This window comes from Octodon degus, unplaced genomic scaffold, assembly GCF_000260255.1.
Source record: "Octodon degus isolate 3935 unplaced genomic scaffold, OctDeg1.0 scaffold00050, whole genome shotgun sequence".
Classification (NCBI taxonomy): domain Eukaryota; kingdom Metazoa; phylum Chordata; class Mammalia; order Rodentia; family Octodontidae; genus Octodon; species Octodon degus.
In genome coordinates this window covers 8,510,815-8,534,985 of record NW_004524626.1, presented here as the reverse complement: position 1 = coordinate 8,534,985, position 24,171 = coordinate 8,510,815, and the positions used below count along the sequence as shown (strand labels likewise).

Sequence of the window (24,171 nt, the reverse complement as noted above, 5' to 3'; positions counted from 1 at the left end):
CCGCCCCGCCAGGGGCGCCCCAGATATCGCAAGCCGCCGCCGGAGGGCGCAGGGGGGCTCGGCCCGCTGCTTCTAGCGAGAGAACTGAGGCCTCGGGGCTGCGCACGCGCGCGCACTCACCCCTCCCGGAGCAATCGGGAAACTGACTTAAGGGTGGTGAGGACCTGCGGGATGAAACTGCGGCCCAGGACCTTCAGTTGTGAGGATCTCCTGGCCTCATTCCAGGCTGCCACCTACCGAGATGCACTGAGGCTGGGGATCTGGACGTGAGGGCTCAGCCTAGTAGAACGAGCGGGAAACTGAGGCAGCGAGACCGCGCACGCGTGGGAAAAGGAAGCCGGGAACTCAGTCTTCCGGCACCAGTTGGGAAACTGAGGCTGGAGGATGACGGAGATGTGGTGGAGGAATCAATCTGGTGGCTCCCCCCGAGACCACTTATTGGTCTGCAGCCGAAAGCTGGGGACTGAAGAATGGTTCAGCCCTCTGGATTGAGTGGGAAGACGGAAGCACATTTGTCTTAAGGGACTCGGAAGTCTCGGCCATTGGTATCAGGAAGAGGTCATGGGGAGAGGATCGGGCTGCAGTGAGGAAGCACCCCAGAGCGCGGTGTCTCAAGTGCCAGGGCCTGTTTCCCCTCAGACCTAGCTCCAGCCTCTAAGGGTTGAATTTATTTATTTATTTATTTATTTATTTATTTATTTATTTATTTATTTATGACAAGGTCTCGCTACTAGTTTAGGCTGGGCTCGAATTTGCAGCCATCTTTTCCTGCCTCAGCCTCCTGAGTGCTGCGATTACAGGCGTGCGCCCCCACACCGGGCTCTAAAGGGTTAATGCAGGCCAATCCCTAAATTCCCCAATTGCTCAAGAGAAGAGCCTACCAACCAATTATATCGCACCTATAACCAGTCAGGGGCGGCAGCTGGGTTTACGCTCAGCCAATCATTATTAAACTGCTGGTTCCGCCAGGTTCGGATTCAGCCAATGGGCAGCAGTCCACATTGGCCAATCATCAGGGCCTCCGGGCCTATCCATCTACGCAAGTTCAGGCCACGAATTTAGTCTCTTGGAGGAAAGGGGGCGGGGCTCGGTGGATCTCGCTCTGGGACTCTCCGCTTCGGCGTTTGTCCCCAGCTACTGTCCTCAGCTTCTGTCCTGGGACCTTTGTTCCGAGGCTGGAGCTCCCCCAGTATCTAGTATCCGGCTGACCTGAAAACCCCGGGGCGGGTACATCCCAGAACTGAGAGACAATAAGGACTGTCCTCAGACGCGGGTGGGGTTTCCGCAGACTTGTCAGTGGATGAGAGGCGACAGGATATGAGGGGCACGGAAGCCCCAATTTGTTTTTTCTTTTCTTTTTTTTCCCAGTGCTGACTGGGATTAAATCAGTTAATCTCTGTATCGTTCCAGTTTTAGTGTATGTGTTACCGAAGCGAGCACTGGGATTAAATCAGGACCTTCCCACTCAGCTACACCGCCAGCCCTTTTTTAAGGCTTGTTGATCAGCTGAGTTTTTTTGAGACCAAGATTCCCTATTAGCTCAAGCTGCCCTCTCACTCACGAAAGCCGCCTGCCTCAGCCTCCCATAGTGCTGAGGTTACAGTCCTGGGGACCATGCTGCCCTGGTAAGCTGGTCCCACGGAATTTCCTCCACTTCTTGGTTAACTTTCTCTTCTGTCTCCCGTTTTGTAAAACCCTCAGACCTCCAGTATCTCCCAGCCAGGCCCTGGTTCTCAGCCCTCTCCTCTTCCCCAACCTGTCCCATTTTCCACCCTGCCCTTTTGCGTTCTTAGGAAAAGAATCTTCCTAAAATGTAACCATTTCCACCTTCTTTTCTTTCCCTGAATCCCTCAAAGGCTCCCCATTGCCACGGACAAACAGAACTAAAACTAACGCCCTTGTTGGTACCAGGGATCAAATGGAGGACTTTGTACTTAGCAGGCCAGTGCTTATGCCACTGAGCCATCTCCCTGGCTCTAACCCCTCTGTCTTAACTGACAACTTATGCACTTCTGTGTGCTACTGTGATGTTGTGAGCTGTATTAGATTTAGCAGATAAATAAATTGCCCTAAGCGGGGCATGGAGACAAATGCTTGTTATCCCAGGACTCTAGGAGGCTGAGGTAGGAGGATTCAAAGTTTGTGCCTAGCCTAGGGCAACTTGGCAATTTAGTGAAGTCCTGATTCTAAATAAGAGCCATGGGTGTAGCTGAGAAGACTTTGTTTCAGTCCCCAGTCCTTCAAAAAAGAAGCAGAGTCTAGAGCCATTCATCTTACAGTCCCAGGAAGATGTCTTTGGAGATACAGGCAAGCTTTTTCTCACATTTACATGCCACTCAAAGCCTTCATATTATGCCCTTATGTGTGTGTGTGTGTGTGTGTGTGTGTGTGTGTGTGTGTGTGAAATCTGTCCTGTCCCAGAATCCTGAGGCTGCCACCTCCCTTCCAAACTCAGGAGCCCTTTGAGGCTGGCCGGGATTTCCCCAGGATCCCCAGACCTGTCCCAGCCCAGTGCCCGCCCAGTACTGGCAAGGGAGGGAGGTGACAGGCTGACAGTAAGAGGAAATTCCCCTGGAACCTGTTCCTCGGCTTCCTGGCCCCACAGGGACACCAGCTGGAAAGAGAGGCCTGGGCAGAGCCCCCAGCCGCCATGGCTTCAGCCCCGATCCCACCTCGGGCCCCCAAGCCCAAGGCCACCCAGCCTTCACACTACCATGAGAGCTTTCTAGAGAAAAAGGGGCCCTACGACCGGGTAAGGTGGGGCAGGGAGCCTGGCACTGCTGGGCAGCCTGCGCAGGTGTGCTGCCTCTCTGGACCTCAGTTTCCCCTCTGGCCCGGGAGGTGGGGGAGGTGCAGAATGGGCGGAGCACAAGCCAGGGGCTAGGAAGGGCTCTGGCCGTCTGTCTGTCTGTGTCCATGTCTCTGCTTCTCCCACTGTGATCTCCATTCCCGCCTTCTATTTCTCTGCTGATCTGTCTTGTACTTCCTCAAGGAAGCCAGAAGCCCTCTGACTCCTGTGCCTCCTTCCCCTCCACGTCCAGAATTAACCTCGTGAGTTTGAGTTGCTGAGTCAGGCTCAGGACTGATGTCAGGTGGGCACAGTGAAATTTAATGGGGCCACATTTCATGGGGTTGAGCAGGTACTGACTGTACAACCAGTGTATGGTGCCATGTGTGTGCATGCGTGTGATTAAGGATCAGGACACACACCTGTGTGTGGCACACACCTGTGCTTGTACAGGGCCCCTTGTGTAAGCTTGAGGGTGAGCCAGGAGGGTTTCAAGCTTGAGTCCAGCCTGGGCAACTAGGTGACTTAGCAAAACCCTGTCTCAAAATACAAAATATTGAAAAATAAAAAAAAAATAAAAATAAAAATACAAAATAACTGCCTAGCAACCACAAGGACCTGAGTTCAATTTCCAGTACAAATAATAAAAATAAGGGCCGGGGAGATAGCTCAGTAGAATAAGTGCTTGACTGGCAAGCACAGGGTCCTGAGTTCAATCCCCCGTACCACAAAAAAAAAAAAAAAAGAAAAAGAAAAGAAAACAACAACACAAAGGGTTGGTTTGGAGCTCAGCATGAAGCTCCTGGGTTCAGTCCCCAGAACCACCAAAAAGGAGGAGGGCCTTCATCCTCACTGGGATATATACCTGTGTCATAGTCAGGCACCTTCCTGGAATTGGGGGGCAGTTATAACACTCCACATCCCACTGTAATTGCTTCATGCATTTCTAGTTCCCTGGAAAACTATGCTGGGAAAATTGACCACGCAGCAATCCTGGTAATTATGACTCAGGATGGCCGCTGTTGTAGTCAGCTGAATCCATACAGACAATACGTTTGGTCCTCTAGTGATGAACTCCCAGGGCCTGGGAGTAGACTGCCATGTGGTAGCCCTTCAGCAAAGGCTGGGCAGAAGCATGGGTGGACCTAATGGCTGGGTAGGTGACCAGATGGAGGGACGGATGGATGGATGGATGGGTAGGTGGATAGATGGGCTGACGGATGGGTGGATGGATGGGTAGGTGGATAGATGGGTGGACAGTGGATGGATAGATGGATGGATGAGTGGATGGACTGAGGGATGCCATATAAAGCCAGTTCAGCTCACTTTTGATGCTCGACCCCCATAAATTGTGAGGTTTCTCTGGATCACTCACCCCATCAAGATTCCTTTGTTTTTCTCTTTTCCTCACTCCCTTTGTCTGTCTGGCTGCCTTCTTCTTCTTCTTTTTTTTTTTTTTTTTTTTTTTATTTTTTTTTTTTTTTTTGTGTGTGTGTGTGTGTGTGGCCAGCTCAGCCCACCAGGGGGCGGGGCTGGCTGGCATGTGGTGCTGGGGATTGAACCGCGGTCCCTGTGCTTTGCTAAGCTTGTTCTAAGTAGGTGCTTTAGACCACTAAGCCATCTCACCAGCCCCTGCCTTTTCTTTTCTTTTCTTTTCTTTTCTTTTCTTTTCTTTTCTTTTCTTTCTTTCTTTCTTTCTTTCTTTCTTTCTTTCTTTCTGTGTATGTGACATTGGGGATTAAACCCAGTACCTTTGCACTAAGCTACAAAACTCTTCTTTAATTTTGAGATAAGGTCTCAAATGTAGTGAGCTACATTGTTAAGTTGCTCAGATTGGGTTTGGATTTGCAATCCTTCTGCCTCAACCTCCTAGAGTGCTGCGATGACAGGTGTGCGCCACCACATCTGGCTCATTGTTACTTTTCTTTTGTGGTGCTGGGATAGAGCCAGGGCCTTGTGCGTGCTAGGTAAGTGCTCTACTACTGAGCCACATCCCTAGCCCAAGGATCATTTTTTGTCCTTTTTTGGAGGACAACAGAAACTGGATCATGCATGGGTGGGGAGGTCCACCCTGAACAGGTGACATTTGAGGAAAAGCCCCAAGCTGGTGCTGAAGGTAGCTGTTCATAGACCTAGGGACAAGGGTGCAGGCCCAGGAAGGCAGTGGGAAGGCCCTGGGGCAGGAGTGAGCACTCTGAGGGAGCCCAGCTCTGCTAGCTCACCTCTTCTCTTTCTACTTCTGGTTTCCAGAACTACAGGAAGTTCTGGGCAGGGCTGCAGGGCCTCACCATCTATTTCTACAACAGTAATCGGGATATCCAGGTAAGCCTGAGCACAGGGACCATGCTGGGAACGTGGCTGCTAGGCCAGGCAGGGGCTGCCTCAACCTGAGGGCCACCAGCCTGGTGCTCAAACCCTGTCTCTGTCTCTGTGCCCAGCCCCTGGAGAAGCTCGACCTGAGAACATTTGTGAAGCTCACGGACGACGTTCCCCGGGGAAGCATGTGGGACCCAGGCATCTACTTCAGCCTGGTCCTCAGGGACCAGGACATCAGGTTCAAGGTGGGTTTGGCAGATGAGCATCGGGAGAGGCTCCCTGCCCTCCCTGTCAGCACACTCCAGGGTGGAGTCTCACAGACGGATGTACTCAGTGAGTGACACTGTACCAGCGAGCCAGTCAAGCTCTCTGAGCTCCAGGCTCGGTTAGAGGGCTTGTCAGTAGAGGCCACCGCCGTGAAAAGGCACTGGGGTGGCCCAGAACCCTGCAGTACAGGAGCAGTGAGGAGGCCCTGTGGCCAGAACAGAAGTAGGGAGAGGCAGAGGAGGAGTGAGGGAGGCAGGAGGGGGTAGGTGGGACATGCAGGGCCTTGTGGGCAGCAGAGAAGACATTGGCTCTGAGGCAGGTAGAACTGTGGGAGATCAGAGCAGCAGAGGAACACATGATCTATGTTTTCAAATATTAATATAATAAATCCTGAGGGTACTTGACTGACCTTATCAGATACAAAAGTTAAATTTCTTAAAAAAAGAAAAAGTTAAATTTCTTGTTACATAGGTCTTGCTTTATCTTGGTCTTAACCATCCAGCAGAAAGTATAAAAACGAGGTATATAAAGTAAAGCCATGGGGCTGGAGAGATGGCTCAGTGGTCTAAAGCACCTATTTGGAACAAGCTTGGAAAAGCACAGGGACCGCGGTTTGATCCCCCAGCACCTCATGCCAGCCAGTCGCGCCCCCTGGTGGGCTGAGCTGCCCCCCCCCACACACAAAATAAATGTTAAAAAAAAAAAAAAGTAAAGCCATATTAATATGATGAGCTGTAAAAGGCTCAAGTCAATAACTTCCGAGGATAACCCACTAATATTATAGACTGCTAGACAGTGTTGGACTGTTTTGCTGAATTCAAATACATATAGTATTTAGATGCCAACAGAATATCCACCTCTGACAGGACTAAACAAAAGGGATACAAAGGAAAGATCATTTTGTATTTATATATACAAAATAGTTAGTATAGATATATCGCTACTTTTGCTTCATTCAATGAAAAGAAAGAGGTATACTAACAGTATTTGGACAGGATATCCTGTCTGTTTCTTGTACTATGGATAACCACTAAGAAGATAACAATATACAATGTAGTGACTATCAGAACTGTCCTATTGGGCTGGTGAGATGGCTCAGTGGTCTAAAGCACCTACTTAGAACAAGCTTAGCAAAGCACAGGGACCGCGGTTCAATCCTCCAGCACCACATGCCAGCCAGCCCCACCCGCTGGTGGACTGAGCTGGCCACACACACACACACACACACATAAATAAATAAATTTAAAAAAATAAAAAAAACTGTCCTATTAATCAGCTTTGAAACTGTCTCATTCATATTTGTTTCTCAATAAAGTTATTTATTTATTTTTTATTTATTTATTTTTACATTTATTTAGTGTGTGTGTGTGTGTGTGTGTGTGTGTGTGGCCAGCTCAGTCCACCAGGGGGCGGGGCTGGCTGGCATGTGGTGCTGGGGGATTGAACCGCGTGGTTCCTGTGCTTTGCTGAGCTTGTTCTAAGTAGGTGCTTTAGACCACTGAGCCATCTCTCCAGCTCCAATAAAGTTAAAATAAATGAAAATATTAATATAATAATATTAACATTAAAAAAAGGCCAGCCTGATAGCTTAGTGGACTAAAGGGTCTGCTTAGGCCGTGTGCAGCGCCTAGGGTTTGATCCCGGCTCGCTGTGCTGGCCCCGTCCCCGGGACCCACTGAGAGGGCGACTGAGACTGGGCGTGGTGGCGCGCACCTGGAATCCCAGCGCTTGGGAGGCTGAAAACAGGAGGATTGCTACGAGTCTGCTCTGTGTAGTGAGACCCTATAGACCCTGCCCTATTTGTATTTTTTTTTTTTTTTTTTTTTTTTAGGGAAAGGTCTACAGGGTGTTTAGGGTCTCACTACTAGATCACACTTGTGATTCTCCTGTTTACAGCCTCCCAAGAGCTGGGATTACAGGCGCATGCCACTACCCCCAGTCTCAATTGCCATCTCAGCGCACCCCAGGGGCAGGGCTGGCACAGTAGGCCCAGGGACGAACCTCTGGCCCCTATGCCTACTTGCAGGTGCTTTTAATCCGCTGAGCTATTTGGCCAGCACTGACCCTCTACTAAATACAGGGGGAAAATTTTTTTTAAAAAAATCCCAAGTTATTGGGGACTTATACTCAGACATCATCTTGAATTAATCTGTCTTATTCCATTTCCAAAGTGGCTCTTGGAAATAGAGACATGGCCCATTTCCCAGATGACGAGACTGAGTCTCATTTGTAAGCGTCTTTCTTCTCTTCCCTAGGCGGAGAGCCTGGAGTCTCGGGAGATGTGGAAAGGCTTCATCCTGACTGTGGTGGAGGCAAGTATGGCTCCTTTTTGGCTCAAGAGTTTCTGAGAAACCTTTTTCCTTCCCATCCTTCATTCTGCAAATGAGTTTCTAGGGTGTGGTATGATAGACTCAAGCCTTGGGCCCATGACCCAAACATAGTTTTTTCCATAAACATATTTTATTTCTGTCTTTTTTTTTTTTTCTGTTTCTTTGTTTTGTATTTTAGGGAAGGGTCAACAGGGTGTTCAGGGTCTCACTACTAGATCTCACTCGTAGTGATCCACCTGTTTACAGCCTCTCAAGAGCTGGGATTACAGGCGCACACCACCACGCCCAGTCTCTCTTTCTTTCAAAAGACTGCTGTAACATTAGTTGGCAGCATCCCCAAACCAGGAATGTTCATTTGTATTCCTCCCCCTACGCCCGGATTGAACTCAGGACCTTGTGCTTGGCAAGCGCTTATTCTTTGGGTTTTTTTTTTTTGGGGGGGGGGCTTTTTTGGCAGAAGGGGGATTAAACTCAGGCCTTTGTGCTCACCAGAGAGGCATTTATCCACTGAGCCATCTCCCCGGTGTCTGGCAAGCGCTTATTCTATTGGGCTATCTCTGAGGCCCTCGTCTGCGTTCCTGATATCTCTTCCGTTCGTGATTTTCTTGTGCAGCTCTCACACGCTACTGTGCTTGGAACCTGCTGGTCTGTCTCCACTGCAGAGTTTGAGTCCCTAGATTCCAGGTTCTGCTTAGTCCCTTTCCTGCTCTCTGACCCCTCGACGAGCCCGCTTTGCCCCTTGGAGCACAGTCCCAGGCTGGAGCTCTGGGACTCGCTTTTCCATGCTGATCTGCATGCTGGCATCTGTGACTTGAGCTCAGAGACCCCTTTGTCACGGACTATGCCGACACTGCTTCAATCACCCCTCAGCTTTGTGTCCCATCCAACCTGACCCTGCTGCCTGGACACCTGTACATGATGGCAGAAACCTTGGCCAAGGAGGAGGCGCGCCGTGCGCTGGAGGTGCCCTCGTGAGTGAGGAAGCGGGCTAGGGGCCGGGTTATCTGTTGGGGCGTGACTTGGCCTGGGAAGGGCCTGGTCTTCCAGAGCGGTGGGTTGCCTGGGGAGGGGGCAGGCCCTGGGGTGGTGGTGGGGTCGAGGTGTTCGGAAGGGAGACTTAATCCCTTGAGCATCCAAGTGCCTGAAAGGTTTGTCTGAATCTCCTGGAACTAGGGTTTTGGGCAAGCCTTTGGCATGGGGTCCTGCGCCCAGGAGATGGGCCTCAATCTGGGTCTGGAGATGGACTGGGTGTCTGGGGTCAGGTCCTGGGATTTAGGACATGTTGCCAGTCCCAAGGGGCCGGGTTCTGTGGCTTGGCCTCCGGAGGTAGGGCTTTTCTTACTGGGTGACATGCCTACTCTCTCCAGGTGCTTCCTGAAGGTGAACCGGGTGGATGCGCAGCTCCTCCTAGAGCGCTACCCCGAGTGTGGGAACCTGTTGCTGCGGCCCAGCGGGGCTGGCACAGATGGTGGTGTGTCGGTCACCACCCGGCAAGTGTTCAATGGGTGCGCATACCTGCTGGGAGCTGGGCAGGAGGAATATTTGCATGGGGCGTGGCCAGAGTTCAGGGTGTGCCATCCGCTGGTGCCTCAGACGCCTAGCGGAGACTTGGACCCCTGTCAGGGCTCCCGAGCCTTTGGGTAAGGATCAGAGGTCGGGGCAGGACTGGGCAGTCTATAAGCAGAGTGCTAGGGTCAGTTCAGGTCAGGTAAGGATCGAGTGGGAATGGAGTCTGGGCCTTTGGGACTAACACAAAGTCAAATCCAAGAATGGAAATAAACCCTTTGAGCAGGGAATCAGGGCAGGTGTGCGTGTGTGTGTGTGCGCGCGCGCGCACGCACGCGATAGTCACAAGGGGGGTGTCCTTGGTTGTGGCATCAAGTTCTGGAGAAAGGGCCACTGGTGTGTTATCGGGGCCCATCGCTGAATCCTCCGAGCTGCCTATAATTAGGGGCAGGGCCACAGTGAGAGTAGAATCAGAATCCAGGGGTGGAGCCATACGAAGGTGCAAGGTCGTTACTGGGGGGTGGAGTCAGCTGACTTGGTGCGCCCTGGGAGCCAGGAGGGGAACCTCCATTGCAGAGTCTTCCTGGGGGTGGAGCTAGGATTAGGGGCGTGGTCTTCGTTGGGGGTAAGATCAATTGACAGGGAGGATGGAAAACCGTGTCTCTAGTGAGCGTGCGTCAGCCTTCCCGGGGTGGAGCCAGGACTGGGGGCAGGGCCCTGGAATGTGATCCTGAGTTCAGTCCCCCAACAGGAAACCTGTTGTCCGGCACTACAAAGTGAAGCGCGAAGGCTCTCAATACGTGATCGATGTAGAGGATCCGGTAAGCGCTGGGCTTGGCTTCCTATCAGCGCCACGACGGGGTGGTTCTTTTCCCCACCGGCCCTAAACGTGCCCCCGTCCTGCCCCTCAGTTCTCCTGCGCCTCTCTGGACGCAGTTGTCAACTATTTCGTGTCACACACCAAGAGGGCACTGGTGCCCTTCCTGCTGGACGATGACTACGAGAAGGTGCTAGGTGCGTGCGGCTCCTGGGAGCCTGGGTAATGGGTGTCTGCCCCTCTCCTGCCCCCGCTCCACAGGGACACCCCCCAGGCCACCCCAGGCCGTTCTGCCTCCCCCAGGCAGCCCTCTGTGTTCCAGGCTACGTGGAAGCAGATAAAGAGAACGGCGAGAATGTATGGGTGGTGCCCTCCGCCCCGGGCCCAGGTGATGCCCCCTCCCCACCTGGGCAAGGAGGGAGGGGACCTAGGACACAAACACAACCCAACAGTGTGGCCACATGGACCCCATCAGAGTCCAGGGACAGGAATTACCCAGATCTGGTACTATGGGGGCTCCTAGATTGGGGTGGGAGTGGGGACGGGCAGAGCCAGATTATGGGCCTAAGCTAGGGTGGAGGAGAAACCAGAGCTGGGGGAAGGGGTCCCTAAAGTAGAGATGGGGGGGCAAAGCAGGGAAGGCGTCCTGGAAGGGGTAGTGTTTGCAGAAGGTTCCGAGGAATCAATCCATGGGTAGTGAAGGGACAGATTCCCCAGAGATACTCTGGGTGCCTGTTGGAAAAAGACTGAAAATCAAATTGGCCCAGAAGTTGGAACTGAGGAACAAGGACACAGAGACATATGGGCAGTAGGGTCCTCCCCAGGCTGAGCTCCCAAGAGTGCAGTGGGCTTGTACCACACAAACACACATGCGCCATGTGCATGCTTGTGAACTCTGAGCCAGCCTATAAATGCAAGTTTCACACATGTCCCAGACTCCAATCATGCTTACAGAGGGCACATCACCACTATACTCATCATCAGCCATGATCACATTCACATGCCACAGTGTGGAGATCCAGGGGTACAGCTGAATTCCTCGGACCCACTGAAGACCCACTTGTACACCAGGAGTAGCGGTGTACACCTGCTTGCCCAGAACTCTGGCAGGCTGAGGCAGGACGGTCAAAAGCTCACACCCAAAGCCAGGCATGGTGGTGCACACCTGTAATCCCAACACTTGGGAGGAGGATCGTTGTGATGTCAAAACGAGCCTGGGCTACAAAGTGAGCTCAAAGCCAGCCTGAACTGCATAGCAAGACCCTGTGTCTCAAAAAGATAGATAGGGGCCGTGGAGATGGCTCAGTGGAGTAAGTGCTTCCCTGGCAAGCGCAAGGGTCTGAGTTCAATCCCCGGTTCTGGAAAAAAAAAAAAGGTAAAGGTCATGCACACAGCCTGGGTAACTTAGTGAGACTCTGTCACAAACTAAAAAAAAAGGACTGGGAATGTAGCTCAGAACAAAGACCCTGGGTTCAATCTGCAGTACCACAAACACCAGCGTGACTTTATGGGGATAGGGTACCAGGAATCAAACTCAGGACTTCAGGCTTGCCAGGCAGGTGCTGCACCACTGAGCTAAATCCCCTGCCCACAAGAAGCATGTGTATAGAGGCATTCTGTGTACAATATTTTTTGCTTTGTTTTGAGGCAGGTCTCACTGGAACTCACTAGGTAGCCCAGGCTGGCCTCATACTTGAGCTGATCCTTCTGCCTCCACCTCCCGAGTAGCTAGGGTTACAGGCTTCCTCACCATGTATTTAATCCAGATCCACCCAGTGTGCCTGTCTACACTACACAAAGCACTGATTCCTAAATGGGGAAATTCCCTGTACAACACAGCCCTGACAGTGACCTCCTTTCCTCACCAGGTCCTGCTGCCTCTGCAGATGGCCCCAAGCCACTACCACCTGTGTCCAACCAGGACAAGCCCCCGCTTCCTCCTCTGCCCCCACCACTGAGCCAAGAAGAAAACTATGTGATCCCGATTGGGGATGCCCCAACTGTTGACTATGAGAACCAAGACGGTGGGTAGGAGACAGGGCTACGGCACTGCAGGATGGGTGTGGCTGGCTACCAACCTGATGGGACACATCTTTGTCCATGCAGTGATTCCCCCCAGTCGGCCTATTGTCCTGAAGACCAAAAGGGTGGCCAAGGTCCCAGCCAAGCCTCCGAAGCCACCCATTGCGCCCAGGCCAGGTAGGACCCTCTCCCAGCCCTCCTGTCAACGGCCCCTCGGCTTGCTCTCATCTGCCTTCCTTTCCAGAGCCCAAAGGCAACGGTAGTGTCCTGACCAGGAAGCCACCAGACGGCAAGTCCCAAGACTTCCTCACAACAAGTAAGTGGTGTGCAAGGTAGACACAGGTGCACATCTGAGAGCGAGGCCCATGGGGTCATCCAGGGTCCCCTGCTCCCACGGACCCTCCAGGAAACTTGCAATGCCTCTGCCTGCACACAGTTTCATCTTGCATGAGTCCCAGGTGTATCTGGGGGTGGGGCACAGACAGGAACGTGACCCAGCTGGAGGGTACACTGCTCCTTACCCCCCAGGGATGGGGAACGTGACAGCGGAGCTGGAGGAGAAGCTGCTGAGGCGGCGGGCGCTGGAGCAGTGAGCGGACACCCAGGGAACCAGCAAGCGAGTCTCACCACTGGGATCTGTCTGGGATTAAAGTTCAAATCACCTCCAGGCTCACATTTACTTGGTTTGGGGAATTCGGGGGTGGGGAAGGTCCACTGGATGTGCCCACTGCAGGCTCCACCTAGTGCCAGGGAGCTCAAAGGCTGCCGCTGGATGCTACAAGAAAAGCCTATTTGAGAGCTGGAAAGGCTGAGGTTCCCGTGGCCACAGGGAGACCCCCACCATGCAAAGAATCAGTGCTGTAGCCTAGCCAGTGTTTGACCTTTATTAGGAAGTGAGGTACGGGGGGGCACCCCGCTCCCTGGTGGTGCCCCCCTACTCATTCACAAGTTAAGGCTCCAAGCAGCAAGAGAGAGGCCAGTGCCCACAACCCCAAACACGCCTTGCTGGCTGGGTGGCCCGATGGTCTAGCTGAGGCTGGTATTGGAGCTGCTGGTAGCACTTCCCCGCTTCTGCAGGCAGCGCACGGAGCTGGGGACCTGCAGGCCTGTCGTCACGTGGAAGCTGCCACACCAGACCTGGGGAGAAGGGGGGGGCTCAGCCTGAGCCGCAGCACCCAGGACCCCCTCCTGTCCCTGGGCCCTGCCGGCTCACCGTGAAGGCCGGCAGCAGCGGCTGAGTGAACTTCGCCTTGAACGTGTGCAGCAGCTGTTTGGTGCGGGCGTTGTAGAAGGACAGGAGGCCTGGGGTTGGAGGCAGAGTGTGGAGGACACAGTCAGGGGTCGGACACGCTCAGGGACTCGGGCACTGGCAGGGGGTGAGGAGGGCGGGGCTGGCTGAGCCGCGCGCGTCATCACCTTGGTGGAAGTCGCAGTGCACACCCAAGCAGTCGGGCACGGGGGCGTCCAGCACCTTGACCTTGTTCGCGTGCTTGGCTGTGAAGCTGACTTGCAGCCAGTTGTTCACGTGCAGGCACCAGGAGGCAGCCGTCTTGCCCAGCTGCTCGAAGCGGCCCAGGCTGCGGTAGGCCACGCCCACGCCGAAGGCCTTGCTGTCCGGCTCGTAGCGCACCTCCCAATAGTGGTCCCCGCCATCGATCAGCGTGTCCCCTGGGGGGGGGGGGGCGAAGGGGGAGATGTTCTTCAGCCAGGCACTCCCGACGCCACAGCCACATCAGGCAGAAGCTCCACGAGGGCCCAGCTGCCCCTGCACCTATTCTGCCAGGTATTTTCCCAGGTACTCCTCAGCATCCTACCTGCTCCTGCAGATATTCCTCAGCACCCCAGCTCTTCCCTCAGGTATTTGCTGAAGCCCAGCTACTTTCTGCGGTTACTGCTGGGCTGCAGCTCCTGCCTCCAGCTACTCCTTTGACTCTAGCTGCTCCACCTGCATATTCCTCAGGCTCTAGCTTCTCTCTAGTGCTCCTGGGACTCCAGGCATCCCCCAGGGATCCCAAATGCTCCCTCCAGGTACTTTCTGGGCTCTAATTGCTCCCTTCAGGTATGTCTCGGGCCCCAGCTACTCCCCAGGCTTTAATCAACTCACTCTAGCTACTAAGCCCAGATCCTCTCTAAACCTCAGTTCCTCCCAACTCTCTGAGCCAAGCTACTCCGTGGAAGTACTTCCAAGGTTCAGAGCTCCTCCCCGGGCGCCTCTCAGTTTTCTTTCTCTTTCTCTCTCTCTCCCTCCCTCCCTCTCTCTTTCTTCGGTATCGGGAATTGAACTCAGGACTCTGTGTTTGCCAGCTACTGAGCTATCTCCCCGGCCCGCCTCTCAGTTGTTTCCAGACGTTAGATTTTCCCAAGTGCTTGTTCCCCCGGAACGCATCTCGCCAAGACTTCAGATTCTTCCTCAAGTCTAATACTCCCTCTAACTCAGCTGTGGTAGAACCCAGCAATTCCCTGCTGCTGTTTGTCTTCTGAATCCAGATCCATCTAGCCCCCAACTGCTGGTGGAGGCCAGATTCTTCAATGTCTCAGTTGCGGGGGCTTCCAGGAGCCGGTGACCCCCCAGGCTTCCGCTCCTCCTGAAGTCCAGACACTGCACCAGCCTCACTCGCCCCTTCAGGTCCCCTCGGGTTGTGCTGCTCCCCTGCGGGTTCAGCGCTGAGCCCACAGCCCATCTCTCCCATTGTGACCCTCCATGTGTCACTTGTTCCCCCCAGGAGCTTCTGTAGCTGGGCCTTGACTCTGCTGCGCTCCACCTCACGATCGCAGCGCAGCTCCACAGGCCTCCCGCAGGCACAGGGCACCCAGGCTCATTCCTCCTTTCAGGAAACAGCTTCTGTCCCTGGCCCCTGATTTTCAGCACTCTATTCCTGTACCTCGGGATCTCCCTCTTTTTTTTTGATACTGGAAATCAGACTCGGACCTTGCACCGGACAGGCAGGCTCTTGTACTGCTTTTTTTTTTTTTTTTTTTCAGAACCGGGGATTGAACTCAGGTCCTTGTGCTTGCCAGGGAATCACTTATTCCACTGAGCCATCTTCCCGGCCCCATACTGCTCTTTTTGAAGGCACCAAGGATTGAACGCAGGACCCTGTGCTTGCCAGATAGTCACGTACTCTATTGAGCTATCTCCCCGGCCCTCTTGTACTGCTGCGCTATATCCTTTCAGTGTTTTTTTCCCTCATCTTTTAATTTTTTTTTTAATTTTAACATTTATTGTATGTGTGTGTGTGTGTATGTGTGTGGCCAGCTCAGCCCACCTGGGGGCGCGGCTGGCTGGCATGTGGTGCTGGAGGATTGAACCGTGGTCCCTGTGCTTTGCCAGGCTTGTTCCAAGTAGGTGCTTTAGACCACTGAGCCATCTCTCCAGCCCCTCATCTTTTTAAATTATTATTATTATTATTATTTTTTGAGACAAGATCTTGCCATATAGTTCAGGCTGTCCTTGACCTCACTATGTAGCTCGAGCTGGCTTCTAACTTGTGACTATCCTGCCTCAGCCTCCCAAGTGCTGAGACTGCACGTATGCCCCCCCCAGCCCCCACCTCCTCTTTAAACCCAACTCTCCCCAGTCCCAGATGTTCCTCAGAAAATCCAAACGGTCCATACAACCACAACATCCTCCCAGGGCCTGGCTTGTCCTCGCAACCCTCTCCTTCCTGCTTCCTTCGCCACTGCCATTACCGATCACACCAACTTCCTCAGGCCTCGGTCCGGCTTAGCTCTTTTCTGGACACTGGCAGTTCCACACTCCCATTTGTCCACGGGCTCAAGCTTCTCCTTCCCAGGACCTGACGGCTCCCAGGGTGTTACCTTCTGCTCCCACCCTACCACTCTCAGCTTCTCCTCTCTCTGGCTTCTCCACCACGCTAAGCTGCTCCCCCGAACTTGTGTAAATTTTTTTTTTTTTTTTTTTTTTTTTGGTAGTGGTACTGGGGATTGAGCCTAGGGGCTTTGCACTGAGCTATCTCAAGCCTTTTTAAACAATCTGCAGACAGGGTCTTGCTAAGTCATCACTCTGTCACCCAGGCCGGGCTCAAACCGGTGACCCTTCTGCCTTATCCTCCCAGAGTGCTGGGATTGCTGGTGAGCACACACACGCCTTGCTGTAAACTCCTGTCCTGCCCAGCTGCTCCACAGCCCCAGCTGCTCGCAGGCAAATACTCCTTCCAGCTACTCCCCAAACCTCAGCTTCTCCAGAGAGGAGGACTCTGCTGACCAACAGCTCCTCAGCCTCATGCCCGAGCGCTGGCTCCCCAACTGGTGACTGGTCCCCAAATACTCCTGTCCTCCCAGGGTGGGAGCAACCTGTCTTGTGGTCCCAAGCCCACAGAAGCTTGGCGAGGGCTGCCTGTCTCCCCAGCCACAGCAGCTGTCCCCACCCCTCCCCTCAGAGGCCTGCCCAGAACTCTTTTCCCCCTTCTCTCTCCATCCTTACCCAGTACTGTGTAGGACTCAGCTGTGAACCGGTCCCGTCCCCCACGACCTGAAGGGATCCTCTTGGGAGATGGAGTACCTCTGTGAGTGGCAGGGAGAGGAAGACAGTTCAGGCCTCGCTGCCACATAACAGTACCTCCTTGGTCTATCCCAACCACTGCTTCTGTTTGGTTAATATATGTTTAGAGAATATATATTTAGGCCTTTCTGCACACCATGCCCTTCCCAGTCAGGTCTGGGAAATTCTTATTCCACCCTCAAAACCCAGCCCAAAATGTCCTTTTCCCTGACTGACTCAGAGTTCCTCCAACCAGGTTCCTCCCTCAACTCCAGGGGCAGGTTACCTGGCTGGGGAGTTGACAGGAGACGCTGTCCGCCCCTTGCCATCTTTCTCTCGAGCCTTGATGTCCTGCACCTTCCCGCCCATAGCGTCCCATTCCACAGCAAGGTCGTCCACCCGCAGGTTCTGGTGAGATGTGGATGCATCCAGGCGGAACATGAACGCTGGGGCCGGGCAGACGAGGGAGGTACAGAGATGGGAAAACCCGGAAAGACACAGAGAGGCAGAGACAGGCAGGCCGTGACCAAGACAGGGACCAAGAACAAGAGAGACAAGAAGCCAGACACAGAGACAGGTGGCAGCAGATGGGGGGCGGGGCTAAAGAAAGACAGGCAGGAAGACCCTGAGAGAGACAGATCAGGAAGGGTGGGACAAACAGGGATCCGGAGAAGCAGTCGGTGACAGGTTGGTATCCTGCAGCTGAGCACAGGGAAGGGGCAGGGCCCTGGCAGGCAGCAGCAAGGCTAGGCAGCACAGGGACTTGCCGGCGGGGCTTCACGGGTGTCGGCGCGAGGGGCTGCAGTCTGTCTTCCCTACTGATACTTCTCAGCTCTAAAAGGACTTAGCTATTTGGTGGGGGGGAGGGCAGGGGAGAAAGAAAGTGTGTGCATGCGTGTGTCTAAAAACCATATGGAGGGGCTGGGGAGATGGTTCAGTGGTCTAAAGCACCTACTTGGAACAAGCTTGGCAAAACACAGGGACCGCGGTTCAATCCCCCAGCACCACATGCCAGCCAGCCCCGCCCCCTGGTGGGCTGAGCTGGCCACACACACACACACAATAAATAAATAAAATAAAAATTTAAAAAAAAACAAAAAAACCATATGGAGGGGCTGGGGATAGAGCTCAGCAGCACAAGCACCTGCCTGGCAAACTCAAGGTCATGAGTTCAATCCCCCATACCAAAACAAAGAATAGCTCAACATCCAGAAACTTACTGGTGGCTGGTAAGATGGCTCAGTGGTCTAAAGCACCCATTTAGAGCAAGCTAAGCTTAAGCAAAACACAGGGACCACGGTTCAATCCCCCAGCACCACATGCCAGCCAGCCCCGCCCCCTGGTGGGTTGAGCTGGCCACACACACAAAATAAATAAATAAATAAATTTTAAAAAAAATTTAAAAAAAAAGAAACTTACTGGTGTATTTCAATACATAAACATAAAAACCATATAGATGTTGAGAGTGCAGTGCACACCTGCATTCCCAGCACTCAGCAGGCTGAGGCAGGAGGATCACTGTGAGTTTGAAAGCAGTCTGGACTACATAGTGAGTTCAAGCCTAGCCTGGACTACATGAGCAAGCTCTTATTCCAAAAAGAACAAAAAAGGGGCTGGAGAGATGGCTCAGTGGTCTAAAGCACCTACTTGAAACAAGCTTGGCAAAGCACAGGGACCGTGGTTCGATCCCCAGCACCACATGCCAGCCAGCCCCGCCCCCTGGTGGGCTGAGCTGGCCACATACACACACAATAAATTAATGTAATAAATAAAAATAAATAAATATTAAAAAAAAAAGAACAAAAAAAGTACAGGTATGGGGCTGGCGAGATGGCTCAGTGGAATAAGTGCTTCCCTGGCAAGGGCAAGGGCCTGAGTTCAATACCTGGTTCCGGGGGGAAAAAAAAAAAGAGCACAGGTACAATGGGATCACTCTGGGGCACAAAAGACAAAAGCATGTTTGTCACAGACATATTAAGGAAGCCACCATGGATACAGCTTGGAGCTTCCCGGCAGCCAGGGCAACAAGGGCCACAGAACACTGAATGAAAGATGCGCATGTCACATTGGAACCCAGGGCACCAAGAGGGAGGGGATTGGAGCTGGGGATCTGGCTCAGGCACAAGCACAGGGTCCTGAGTTGCATTCCCCATACAAAAAAAAAAAAAAAAAAAAAAAAAGAAAGAAAGAAAAAAAAAGAAAAAAAAAAGGAGGGGATAGAAGTTAGTCACCTGGTGTCTCCAGGGTCACCGACTCTGAGAACTCGCCTGCAACTGCCTTGTTACAAGCCTTAACGCGGAAGTTCATGTACTTCATGTCGAATTTGAGACCTGGGAGAGAAGAGAGAGTTGGCAGTGCTGTGTAGTCTCTGTGACTTTGAGCGCGGGTTAGAGTGTAGCACATTGCACAGTGGATCTCATGCCCTCATTCTTAGGAGCACCTGCTATATAACATCTTATTGCTGGGTAATGAATGGGCTCTGCTCTTATGCACCTGCGGGGGTTTATGCATCGTTTGACTCCACCCCCATCCCAGAGCAGCCAATCAGGATGCTCTATGAATCTGTCTCAGTGGTTGGTTCAGAGACAGGCACATGACCCACGCTGGCCAATGAGAACTAACCCTGAGACTGCAGTACTATATCAAACAGAGTAGCTGTTCTTCCAGGCTAGGTCCAAGCTCTTCTGGAGATTTTTTTTTTTTTTCTTTTTTTTTTTGAGACAGAGTCTCACTTAGTAGTCCAGGCTGGCCTGAACTCACTATGTAGTCTATGTTGGCCTCAAACTCAGCGATCCTCTGCCTCAGACTTCTGAGTGCTGGGATTACAGGTGTGCACCCTCACACTGGCCTTTCCTAGGAGAATCTGCTGGCAGACCTGGGAAGCATCTTTAAAAATACATCTCCTAGGCGGGGGAGATGGCTCAGTGGAATAAGCGCTTCCCTGGCAAGCACAAAGGCCTGAGTTCAATCCCTGCTTCCGCCAAAAAAAAAAAAAAAAAAGAAAAAAAAAAAAAAATACATCTCCTAGGGAGCCTGCCCCTTAGCTCAGTTCTTTACGTGGCTGCTTCAACAAAGCAGTCAGGCTCAGGTTGCTGTGGTTCGATCCCCACAACTGAAGCCAGCCAAACATGCCCTGAAGGCATTCTGAGCCAGCAAAAAAAAAACCCAAAACAAAACAAAACAAAACACAAAACAACTCCCAGGGTCATTTGCAGGGATCAGGGTGACTGAGTCACTTGGGGGAACACACAGGGTCAAACAGTCTCTACTGCAAGTAACCTACCCTTCTTTCTAGCCATTCATAAATATCATGTTTAAGGTCTATATATTATTTTCAGTACTAGGGACTGAACCCACACTACAGCCTCTACACTGAGCTATCCTCACCCTGTTCATGATCACCATTATCATTATTTATTACTATTATTTTAAGACTGGGTCATTTCGGGTCACTAAGTTTGTGATCTTTCTGCCCTGGTCTCCTAGAGTGTTGGGATTATGGCCCTGTGCCACAAACCTGTATGCTAAGCATATGCTCCACCCCTTTCTGAGCCCAGTTCTCCAGCTAATGCCCTCGGCCCCGGCGCACTCAGCCCCTTCGGCTGCCTCCCTCCCTCCCCTTCCTCAGCCCCACTGCAGCAGATCCTATGCTGCCCACAGCTTCCCTTCCTGCACACCTCGCGTTGGGCCGGCCACACTGTTCTCGCCTAACTCAAGCTGCTTTCCCCCACAGCTCATTTCTTAGGCTCCTCCCCCTTCTGCGAGCCTTCCACATCCGGTGCCCAGGCCCGAGTCCCTATTCACCCCTCACTGTGCATGGTCCCTTCCACCCACGGCAGTCACACACCACCACGTCGCTGGGCCTCTGGCGTGCGGCTGGCTGCCTCAGGACTGCCAGCTCCCTACACACCCACGCTGCAGGCAATTGAATCAGGAACCTGCTGCCTGCTCCACAGCTCCCTTTACCCTCACAGCAAAACCAATTCATTTTCTTTCCACTGCAAACTTAGCTAGCCCCAGACAGAGGCCTGCTGCTGCAGCCTCTGCGTTCACAAGACCCTGTTCCCTCCGCCTGCCCAACCCTGGCTGCTGCCACAGACAGCTGCACCATGGTCTCCAGCTTCCTCTCCTTTGAGTTCAAAGGGTGTTCAGCAAACAATACCCTGGCATTAGGCCAAGACGTCCACCCCCAAAGAAAGAGAGCTCTATAGTTATCAGGTGCCTCAGTTTCTCTGGCTGCAAACGGGCAATCACTAGCCCCGCTGGGAGCAGGCAACACCCTCGGGCTTTTCATTTTGTGAGACAGGGTCTCAATGAGTTGCCCAGGCTGGCCTCAAAACTGCAATCCTGGGGCTGGGGAGATGGCTCAGTAGAATGAGTGCTTCCCGGGCAAGCACAAGGGCCTGAGTTCAATCCCCAAGTAGCTGCGACTACAGGCGTGCAGCCCCATGCCCAGACTCAAAGCACTTTTTGCTTACAACTGCCCGTGTATCTATAATTATCTCCAAACAAAAAGTCACAACAAAACAAAACAAAAGGCGGGAGGTCTTGGAGATGATATGGTGCAATCCTACATAAAAAATAAATAAATAAATAAAAAGAGGCGTGTATTTATTTTGGTTCCCACGCAAAAGAGGGAAAAAAACAGATCTCAGACTCCTGGCTGGCGGGCTGGTGATTTTTCCCCCCTACAATTAGCATGCTCATTATTAACCATGTATGCTAATTACAGATAACTAGGGCTGATTATAGTCTAACCGTGAGGCCATGAATGTGGTACTTATCCTGTCTGGAAGACTCTCCCGCCTCCAGGGCTCCCCATAGCTCAGGATGGCCTTTGAAATTCACCAAGGACCCCCAACTTTCCTCCCTCTCTTCAGATCCACCCTCAGCAGCCGTTGGGATTCCCTGTACTTTTTATTTCATTTTATTTCTAGGGGAACAAGATCTTTGGAACTCACTATGTAGCCCAGGCTGATCTTGAACTCAAGGAAATCCTCCCACCTCAGCCTGGGAAACGCTGGGACTGCAGAGTGCGGGCAAAACCACATCCGGTGCTTTTTCATTTCTTATAAGAGCCAAGGAAATCCCCCAACACCCGGGGGTGTCCCAGGATGCCAACCCTACGGGCAAGAGTTTTCGCTGCTTTCCTCGAGGTTCAAGGACAGCACTGGATCTACTGCAGGTGCAGGGTAATTTAAAAGCAATGAATGGTGGTTTCACTTCCTGTAACTCACGTTCCTCATTTGTCAAATAGTGATGATACACTGAGTAGTGGCGCACACCTATCATCCCACTGCCGGAGCCCAGCCCAGCCAACTCCACTATTTAGCGAGGCTCGAGGCTCAGAGTAAGACCCATGAGCAGCAAGCCTCAGATGGCTACTGGGGCAAGGGTAGCTTCAGGGGTGCACTGTGCTGGCGCCCCCAGCCAGACAGGCTCCTGACCTGTCAAGGTGTACTCCGTGTGCCGGATGCCCTCGACCACCATCCAGGGCTGGTCCTCCTTGAGGCGCGGGGGGCCCTCAAAGTTGGTCCTCCGGTACTCTAGCACGTAGTGGTCGATCTTGCTGTCCTCATCCGGCATGCGCCACACCAGGGTCACACAGTTATCTGCCACCAGGGACTCTGCTAGGTCGATCACGGGGGTGCTGGGCACTGCCCAGGAAAGAAGGGACACAAGTCAGGGCTCGGGGTCCTAGGTGGGAGGGGCTTGCTGGAGCCCGCCCACCACGTGCCGGCCTGTGGGCGCGGCCGAGGGTTCCGCACTCCCAAGCTCCAGTGGGCTGTTGGGACTTGAGGCTGGAGACTCCACAGGAGTCCAAAAAGCAGTGGAGTTTTCAGCAGAGCTTTGGGGGGTATTCAATCAATAAAGGACAAGACCATCTCAAGATGCCACTATTGAGAGGGTGGATTTTGCCAGAACTCTCTACCAACTGGCTGAGTCTTCTACTCTTTTTCCTCTTCTCCCTTCCTCCCTCCTTTTCCGGTACTAAGATGGAACCCAGGGCTTTCACACTAAACTACAACCCTGACCCTTACTATTTTCTATTTCATTTTTGTGTTTTTGAGACAGCGTCTCGATATGCTGCTCAGGCTGGCCTTGAGCACACTCTGTAGTCCAGGCTGGTCTCGAACTCCCAAGGATCCTCTCAGCCTCCCGAGTGCTGAGTGCTGGGATTCTAGGCGTGTGCCACGATACCTGGCATTCTATTTTTTATTTTAAGACAGGGTCTACATAAATCATTCTCTAGGCTGAGCTCAAACTTGTGCTCCTTCTGGGCTAGTGAGATGGCTCAGTGGTCTAAAGCACCTACTTAGAACAAGCTTAGCAAAGCACAGGGACTGCAGTTCAATCCCCCAGCACCACATGCCAGCCCGCCCTGCCCCCTGGTGGGCTGAGCCAGCCACACACACACACATAAATAATAATAAATAAAATTTAAAAAAAACAAAAACAAACAAACTTGTGCTCCTTCTGCCTCAGCCTCCCACAGTGCTGGACTCTCAAGCCTGCCTGAGGGAAGGCTTTCTTTGGGACTACATCAACAGGAGGACCATCTCAGCCCAAAGGGTTGTGGCTTTCTCTGGGTGTTTTCCCTGGGGGAGGGGGTTCTCCTGGCTTGGAGGGTACTCCATCCTACATTGAAGTGTTGAATCTCAGGGACCAAAGTAAGAGGGGCCTCCAGGGTTCCATCTGCACTTAAGGGAACACTTCCAGGTCTCCACCCCTACCAGGCAGGCAATAACTCAGGGTTCCACCTTGTGGGGCAGTCTCAGGGCTCCACCCCTGGGGCAGTCTTCCCCGATTTAGGCTTTGGCTGGTCACGTGACCCAGTCTCCCTGCTGCAGGGCCATTTCCCTGAGATTGTGGCCCTCCAGCAGGTTCCCCTCTCACCAGGGAGAAACGTGAGGGCCTGCAGCATCTGACGCTCTTGCGCAAAGTCCACCATGAGGTGACTCATGTTGTCGCTGACCTTCGCTTTCAGTGACAGCCGGAAGGCGGGAGCCATTGTCACACTGCAGAGAAGGAGGTGGAAGCAGCCTGCTGACATTGTCTCAGGATAGGGGTCCTAGGCCTGGTCATCTGAGGCGAGTGTCCCTGTATTCCCGTCCAGCGCTCCAGGCCCAGGTCCCCACTGTCACTGCGGGCAGGGCACCAGAGTGGGCCTGGGCCCAGCATCTTACCCATCTTTGATTTGCTTGGCAGCCTAGAAGGAGGGACAGAGTGAAATCAGAAACCGGGGTTCGGCCCTGTGACAGTGCTGCCCGCCACACGCTGAGGTAGAAACTCCTCCTTCCATCTGTGCCTAAAGCTAAGACACAAGCCCTACCCTCACCCCAGCTTCCAGTCAGTGCCCAGGATGAGCAGTTGGCACACTGTGCAAACAAAAATACAGGTGAGGCCCAGGGAGACAGCTCAGTGGCACAAGCGCCTGCCTCGCATGCACATGGTCCCAAGTTCAATCCGTGGTACAGCAAAAATAAATAAATTAAATTAAATAAATACAGGCAACCCAGCTTCACTGATGTTTTAGACAAATAATAAAGGGCCGGAGAGATGGCTCAGTGGAATAGGGGCCTGCCTGGCAAGCGCAAGGGCCTGAGTTCAATCCCCTGTTCCA

General features: G+C 52.8%; 2 protein-coding genes across 4 annotated transcripts in view; one reads left to right on the top strand and one right to left on the bottom strand.

The window, feature by feature from the left end:
* The first annotated feature begins 2,549 nt into the window (after positions 1-2,549).
* On the top strand, positions 2,550-12,697 carry Stap2 (signal transducing adaptor family member 2). 3 transcript variants are annotated; one of them, XM_004632956.2, is made up of 13 exons: positions 2,550-2,752; positions 5,039-5,110; positions 5,227-5,349; positions 7,627-7,683; positions 8,572-8,672; positions 9,069-9,206; positions 9,959-10,028; positions 10,119-10,221; positions 10,347-10,412; positions 11,893-12,048; positions 12,131-12,223; positions 12,291-12,362; positions 12,575-12,697. In XM_004632956.2, the coding sequence occupies exons 1-13, from the start codon at positions 2,651-2,653 to the stop codon at positions 12,637-12,639; spliced, it is 1,218 nt and encodes a 405-aa protein (XP_004633013.1). In that variant the 5' UTR covers positions 2,550-2,650; the 3' UTR covers positions 12,640-12,697. The 3 variants fall into 3 exon arrangements, with proteins under 3 accessions (XP_004633013.1, XP_023572936.1, XP_023572937.1); XM_023717168.1 differs by lacking the exon at positions 10,347-10,412; XM_023717169.1 differs by lacking the exons at positions 5,039-5,110; positions 5,227-5,349.
* Positions 12,698-12,916: 219 nt separating this feature from the next.
* The window catches only part of Fsd1 (fibronectin type III and SPRY domain containing 1), a 14,006-nt gene continuing 2,751 nt past the window's right edge, over positions 12,917-24,171 (bottom strand). The window contains exons 5-13 of the mRNA XM_004632748.2: positions 23,735-23,757; positions 23,445-23,566; positions 21,995-22,204; positions 18,779-18,877; positions 16,834-16,993; positions 16,491-16,570; positions 13,463-13,714; positions 13,260-13,348; positions 12,917-13,183 (exon numbers count right to left, since the gene is read on the bottom strand). Coding sequence (XP_004632805.1) covers positions 13,073-13,183; positions 13,260-13,348; positions 13,463-13,714; positions 16,491-16,570; positions 16,834-16,993; positions 18,779-18,877; positions 21,995-22,204; positions 23,445-23,566; positions 23,735-23,757 — 1,146 coding nt within the window. The 3' untranslated portion in view covers positions 12,917-13,072. The remainder of the gene's footprint in view (positions 13,184-13,259; positions 13,349-13,462; positions 13,715-16,490; positions 16,571-16,833; positions 16,994-18,778; positions 18,878-21,994; positions 22,205-23,444; positions 23,567-23,734; positions 23,758-24,171) is intronic.

Bases quoted from the DNA above. Each gene is read 5' to 3' on its own strand.
- Stap2 (XM_004632956.2), top strand. From the start codon at position 2,651: ATGGCTTCAGCCCCGATCCCACCTCGGGCCCCCAAGCCCAAGGCCACC. The intron at 7,684-8,571 runs GCAAGTATGGCT...ATCACCCCTCAG, and splicing joins TCATCCTGACTGTGGTGGAG to CTTTGTGTCCCATCCAACCT. The intron at 12,224-12,290 runs GTAGGACCCTCT...CTTCCTTTCCAG, and splicing joins ACCCATTGCGCCCAGGCCAG to AGCCCAAAGGCAACGGTAGT.